The following is a 7,348-nucleotide window of genomic DNA, read 5'->3' as shown; positions in this document are numbered from 1 at the left end:
TCCTCCCTAAAGTGGTTGGGTTGATGTCTGTTCTCATGGCCAGCAGTCTGTAAGTGGGCTGAAGCCTCTCTCTAGTCATGTGGAGGAAGGGTGGCTCTCTCTTGAGCTGGTTTTGCTGCTCCATCTCTTCAACAGAAGTGCTTTCCCCCCACACAAACCCCTTGTGTTTGGTTAACTGCCAAAAAAGTTACCTGCATTTTCCAACAGTTTGGTGCCACAAGTTCTTTTATTTGTGGATACATGCACTTGTATAAAGGTCTTAGGTTTTTGTCACAACCAAAACGCTTATCACGTGCAGTTTTTGACAGTTCGGCCTAAATCTCTGTAATAACATACAGTGTATCTTTATAACAGGTTGGGGCGGAACTAAAATCAGAGAACTTGAGGATTCTTCGGGTTCCAGGATAAAGGTACCGTGTGCTGTGTGTCGTCAAGGCCTGGACTCTGTTGGGAACATACTTGATTTTGCTTCTATATAAACCAGAATTACTGCAGCAAGTTGAAGGGTGTTGCAATAGCTGTAGTAATTCTACTCTTTTACAACAACTGGTAAAAAGGAAGTGGAATTGAGGGTGCAATTTGACTGATATGTGAAAGTAGGAAAAGCTTACTGTTTTTTTTTTTCTTAGAGTACGCATTTATTTCTCTTTCTAAAAGAAATTCAGAAAAAAAAAATCAAAAGTTGTTTTCACTCTATGTTCTTATATAATGATTGTCTTTGCAGTACTAAAAAAAAAAACCAACTCAGTAAGGTTTTGTGGACCTAGGTTGTAAAGGGAACCTATGAAGCTGAAGTCAAGATTTTTGGCAGCGTGGCTGTGCAAAACAAAGCCAAGATGTTGATTGATGATGCTATCAGAAGATGTGGACAAAACTACATTAGAGGTGGGACTGAGAAAGGTAAGAAATGTGTTTAAAAAAAAATACTGTGGATTGTCTTTCCCTATATTTGGTAGTTTGTTGTAGTGTTTTTATATTATTAATATTTTACTGAAGTGGATTAACTTTCACCCTTGTTCTTGGACAATGGCATACCTCCTTAAAACAGAAAAATCAAGGCATCCTCATTTCTCAGCTATGAGCAGGTTTCCGCCCTCAAACTGCCAGGCTTCTGTGAAAATCTGTTCCTGTGTGTTTTCAACAATTTTAATGAATGCAGAATGTTATACTACCTGGTTTCTTGCATTATCAGTCTGGATCCCCCAAAATACAAGTATTGGTTCTAGTTTCATTTTAATGTAGTATCTGTGCAGTATGAAAATTCAGTAAGCTTTTATAAGTGTGGCCTGTAGAGCAAACATACTGATTATAGCATGGGTGATGCTGATTTCTTACTACTTTCATGGGAAGTTTGCATTTAAGATTTGATGTTGCACATCATGCCTCACTTTACTAGGCTTTATTGTATCAACTTGGTCTGTTACATGGATATATAAGTAATTATTATATGTTGAAATGCTGCTTATGTTATTGGTATTCATCTTGTACATGCTCCCAATGACTTTTTGCACAGGCAAACACTATCCATAGTTGTAGATCTGAGATATTGATGAGGAAGAAGGGATCTGAGAGTTGTGTTCCAGTGTTAAAATAAGGAATAGAGTGGTTGCGAGTTTTGATTTTTAGAAGTGCTCTAGAAGGAGGAGGAGTATGTTTCAAGAGGCTAGAAATAGTTAATGCTTCCTTAGTATGTGTGACTCTTTTCCCCATGCTTTTGGCTTTTCCACTAATATGTAGTTGTGTTGCCATTTATGTCTTCAGTGTAAAACCTTTCTTTCCTAAGAAGCGTTAACCTCATCAGAAAAGGAGTATCGAGTGTAACTGTGTTGAGACTTTATTGTGGTGTCGTTGGATGCTTTAGAAGTAAACCTTGCTCTTGTAGCTGTTAAAAATAAAGCTTTCTGTCTGCTTATCATCTGCTGGATTCACAAGTTTTTCAAAAGCCTACTGCACAACAACCCTTGTTTATAGCTCAAGGAGCAGCTTTTCGGAACCTGTCGTTATTTTCTTTAGGTAGCTAAAGGTGTTATAATGCTGCTTTTTTGTCAGAACTGGATTTGTACAGGTTTTACTGATGTTTCAGGCTAAGACCTAGGAAAGAATTTTCTATTTAAATGCTTTGTGTCTATTCAAAATCACATAAAAGGCCTTACAATAGAAAAAGAAAATAAGGTGTTTGTTTTGAAGAAGGGGTTCTCTCCCACCCTGCAACAGATTCCATCAAACAGCAGCGTTTTCGTACTACACAGGGAAAACCTTGGATGTTATCGAGCCTGAAAGTAACCCAAAGAGATCAGTGATTAACTGGGCCTCTCTTCGAGAAAACAGAGCTAAATATGAAGCTATGAAGTGGGCAGGTTAGTTTTAAAATTTTGATCGTATGGTACTTATCTTTATATGATGAAGATGTTGAATGCTTTAATGTTTTTAACTTTTGCGTTGAGATGACTGAATCTTTCAGTGTCCAAAGTAGTTAAGTATTTGCGGTGAATTGACCGTGTCAGCATTTCTCAGCGTGGTCGTGGAGCACACTGTACTTGCTGTGTGAAGACTTAAACTTGCTACTCAACTGGTATTTTGACTTCACCCTTTTGAAAATGCTGTTGTTTTGTAAGTGGCAGCAGCAAAACTCTGAGAATTGTTCAATATTCTACTATATATGTTAGGAGAAATTACTTTAGTACTTGAAATGTGGGGAAGTAGTTCTTTTGCAGATACTTAAGTGTTTGTTTCAGCCTTCATCTTTTACGTGAACCACAGCAGTCTTCCACCACTTTTGACTAATATCCTAGTACAAGGCACTGTCTGGATTTTGGGATTTCCATCTTAAGCTTTAGCAGACTTACCCTGAATCTATAGCATTTCTTACTGACTCAAGTTTATTTTTTCTGATTGTTTAAGACTTGCCTCCAATTGAGAAAAACTTCTATAAAGAGTCATCAAGGACTGCATCTATGTCACAAGAAGAAGTGGAACTGTGGCGGTAAGATCATTTCTACAGGGAATGATCTGCTTAGCAAAAATTACTATTAAGGTACAAAGCCCAGGAAGTGGGAAATGAAATACTGAGACAGAAACTTTTAATGTTAGGGTCTTGTAATAACTTAAATCTTCTTAGGACTTCTTCCTTAGGAATTAAATGATAACTAGCAGATGAGGTATTATTAGTTGCTTGGAAAATTAACTTTAGGGATTAACTGCTTCTCTAAGTGTTTGATCTAGTTGACTTTCAGAAGGGGGGGGGTGTGTGTGTGTGTGGAAATCCAGACAGTTCATTGACTTTTGGCTGTTTCTTTGCATTTCATGAGACAGCACGTTCGTGTTTTGTAGGTCCTTCCAAATATGATTTTTCACATGTTGAATACCTCTTGGCTGCCAGTTTTTTCCCCATATGTTTTGGTCAATACCATCTTCAAAACAAATTTCAACTTCTATTACTGTTGTCTTCTTGTCTGTCTATCTTGTCTTTACAAGTACATCCTGGCGAGTACAAGCCTCAGTTAATTGTGTGCATTCATTTCCATCCAGCAATCTACATCATTACTTTGCAAGAAAAGCAAATTATCTGTTTCAAGTGATTCAGTTCAGGCCCTGGTAATAGTTTCAACCCTTTTCAGTAATTCTAATGAAATTGGTGAACATTCTTGAAGCGTTACCTGTTATGACTTTTGTTTTTGCATGATGTCTTTTTTTTCTTTTGCACGCCCACCAGAGAAGACTTGCCACAGTGAGCGAAGCATGGAATTGACACCTGTTTCCTTAAAGTATATGTATGTGTTATTGTTAGAGCTAGTCAGGAGCAACAGAACATTGTTCTGTAGGCTCAGAGCATGCATTGAGGAAGGAATGTGTTTCCTTTTTCATCTAACCTGTTTGCTTTAAGGAAAAAAAGACAGTAATTGAGGGAGGGGGAATTGTAAACATGAGGAAAGGTTGAATTACCCATTCTTTTCCTAGCCCACACTCTGCTTGAAGTAAAACTGCTGAATGGAATCTTCAGAAGAGTACAGGACTGGAATGAAGATAAACTACTTATGCATATTGATGCCTCTTAATTAGGGGGCAGCCTCAGAACCTCAGTTCTTAGTGTAGCTTTTTGTGTGCGTTGTGTTTTGGGGTTTGTTGGGGTTTGTGTGGGGTTTTTGTTTGGTTGGTTTTGGAGCTTGACTTATTGACCACATTGTTTTTTCTAAACTATTCTGTTTGTTTTTTCTAGAGCATCCAGGGAGCTACTCTGAAAATATTTCGGGGAGGCTTTTGTCAGAATATAGGGTTCTGACAAAGAAGTTCGATCCATTCCTCTGAGTTCTGGGTTGTCTTTAGGTTTAAAAACTTGTTACAGTTATTTAATTTGTAACAGAGTATAATTGAAGTCTGATATGATGAGACTGCACTTCATGTTAATGACCATATATAACTTCAAATTAGTAGTTCTTAAGAAAGAATGGTAATTGATGCCTCCAGGAGAAGTGTTTCCATAATAAGACCTTCTTAAAAATTAGAATAGTAGTTATAAGCCTCATTCAAGAGCCTGAACTTGTTTTTTGTTGTTCCAGGAATTTAAAAAAAAAAAAAAAAAGTCAGAAAGGCATTCTTTTGTGTTAGCTTTTTCAGATAACGAGACTTTAAAGCAATTGCACTTCTTTAATTCTATGCAGGAAAGAAAATAATAATATAATTTGTGATGACTTAAAAGAAGGTGAAAAGCGCTGCATTCCCAATCCTGTTTGTAAATTTGAAGATGTATTTGAGCATTATCCTGATATTATGGCTAATATAAGAAAAGTTGGTTTTCAAAAGCCTACACCAATTCAGGTATTTCTTCAATTTTGATGACTCTCTGACTGAAGCTAAAGAGACAAGTACATTTAAGTATTTGTGTTTTATGTTAGTCCCAGGCATGGCCAATCGTACTCCAAGGAATTGATCTTATTGGTATAGCACAGACTGGTACTGGGAAGACATTAGCGTACTTAATGCCTGGATTCATTCACTTGACTTCACAGCCAATGTAAGGACTGCTCACGTGTCTGACTTCTTTAGCTGTGGATGCTTCCCCCCACCCCCACCCTCCATGTGATGATGTTCTAGTAAAGAAGATAATAAATCATAAGTTGGAAAAAAATTACAAACCTGATGGAATAAGTACCAAATTTGTCACCATAGATTGTTAGTAGAAGTGTACTGAGAAAGTCTAGAACAGTATTAAAATATTTGATGTCAGATGTGATGGACTTTGCCTAGCCTTGTATACCCTCATTCTAAAGATGCTTTATTGCAGATCCAAAGATCAGCGTGGGGGGCCAGGAATGTTAGTCCTTGCTCCCACTCGAGAACTGGCACTTCAAGTAGAGGCAGAGTGTTCGAAGTATGCATACAAAGGAATTAAAAGGTAATCTTACTTCTCACTTACTTGTTAAATAACTTTTCTCCCTACTACTTGTGGCTTAATTCACCTGCTAAAATAATTGCATTTACTAAGAGAGGAGGGGAAGGTAGTAAATGCAGAGTTTGTATTTACCTAGTTTTTAGAATTCCTATTTTGACTACTGTCATGGTGAAAATCTATTTCTTATGTAGTTGGAGTTCTCTGTATTGTAGCTTTCTTGTTTCTTGTCCTGTGTGGACAGCTGAGAAGAGTCTGGCTGCATCTTCTCAGCACCTTGCTGTTAGGTAGATGTGGACAGCAATAAGATCTCCCTGAGCCTTCTCCTTTTCATTCCCTGAATGAAGGGAATAATGAGTTCTCTCAACCTGCTGGCTACCTTTTACATAGCACACAGCTGGCTTTCTTTTCTGTGGAATTGCATTGCTGAATAATGTTCAGTTTCTTGCCCACCCAAGTCTTTTCTGCAAAGCCATCTTCTAGCATGCTGGCTCTCAGCCATGGGGTAAATTCCATCCCCATCTTTGCTTTTGTTAAAGTTTGTGGGATTCTTGTCAGCCCATTTCTCTAGCGTTTTGTGGTTCTTCTGAGTAACAGTCTAGCCCTCCAGTGTATAGACGCTCCCCCAATTTAGTTCCATCCAGAAACCTACTGAGAGTGTAGATCTTCATTTAAGCTATTAAACAGACATTATTATACTCCAAAATTTACCTTTAAGGCTCTCTGGTAACTTTGTATAGCATTCAGAATTAGTCTTGTAGTCATCAAATACTGAAATGTATGTTCTGCTTCCTTCCCAAAAATACTGAGGAGTTTTACAGAGCGTGTTAAGTTTGTGTGTAAGCCTAATACCTTATCAAGTGCATTGATTGTTTTAACAGCAAAACATCTGACTTTTGACGGTACTGTTTAGAAAATCATGCATCATTTCATATGTTCATGTATTTTTGGTGTGAATATTTTCAGAACAACCCAAAACATACTCATAGCTTAATAGCTATCTTCCTCCCTTTCATGATTACTTTCACTGCAATTTCAGCAGAAAGCTATTGCAAAACTGTTGAGGGAGTATCAATCAATGCTAAGTCCATTATTTACTGTGATACTGTCAGTCACGCTTACTATATTCCTTCCTCTTGGTAATACCAGATGATACTTTTTAAAATGAAGCAACATGATGGCATTTATTTCCAAAAGATTGACTTCAGTTGAACCTTAATATGCTGCTTCTGTAAAACTTTTTTTTTTCCTCCTAGTATTTGCATATATGGTGGTGGGTGCCGAAAAGGACAGATAGATGTGGTTACCAAAGGTGTGGATATTGTTATTGCTACTCCTGGCAGACTGAATGATCTTCAAATGAACAACTTCATAAATTTGAAGAGCATAACATACTTGGTAAGCAGCTGATATGGAATGAGTAATGCACAAGTTAGGGTATGGTTGACTTAGTGTGAACTTAAGCTTTACTGAAGTTTTCTTTAAAGTTTTTAAGTCTTAATTATGATACATCTTAACATTAAGATTGGTGTTGGAGGGATGGTTCATACCATAATTGCATTGCAGATGTGGAATATCCCCTAGAAAAAAATAAAATAGGCTTCTCACACAATAAGCATTTTAAAGATGCTAAATCGTTATCTCATATTAGTAATATTTGCCATTGTAAAGTTCATTTTGTCAGGATCAGTTGTTAGTGGACGTAATGCCTTTCTGAAGTTATCTTTCCCTTTTCTTTTAAAGCTTACCAGTGACTCAAGTTCTTATTAGAACTTGTGCAGTAAGCACCAGAGTCATAAACAGTTAGATATTTAAATGTTTGGGTGACTGACTTTCTTTTGATCTCAGTGGGAAAATAGCCATGTAAACATTGTTATGAACCCTTATATCTTACCTTTTGCTGTGCTGGACACTTAAAACCGTTGCCATTTTGTAAAATATTTTCACATATTCAAATTATTT

At 37.1% G+C, this 7,348-nt stretch overlaps 1 protein-coding gene across 1 annotated transcript; it reads left to right on the top strand.

Annotated features, from left to right (window-relative positions):
- Window positions 1-354: 354 nt before the first annotated feature.
- LOC104155625 (probable ATP-dependent RNA helicase DDX43) lies at window positions 355-6,784 on the top strand (the record flags this gene model as incomplete). Its single annotated transcript, XM_009698288.1, has 8 exons — window positions 355-410; window positions 768-885; window positions 2,250-2,357; window positions 2,902-2,983; window positions 4,659-4,815; window positions 4,893-5,011; window positions 5,282-5,392; window positions 6,643-6,784. Coding segments are annotated over 8 exons (893 nt in total), but the record flags the coding sequence as incomplete, so codon positions are not given.
- Window positions 6,785-7,348: the final 564 nt, after the last annotated feature.

The sequence above is a fragment of the Cariama cristata genome, unplaced genomic scaffold (genome assembly GCF_000690535.1).
Source record: "Cariama cristata isolate BGI_N322 unplaced genomic scaffold, ASM69053v1 scaffold20584, whole genome shotgun sequence".
Classification (NCBI taxonomy): Eukaryota; Metazoa; Chordata; class Aves; order Cariamiformes; family Cariamidae; genus Cariama; species Cariama cristata.
The sequence above is the reverse complement of the archived record's forward strand: the minus strand, read 5'-3'. Positions and strand labels throughout refer to the sequence as shown.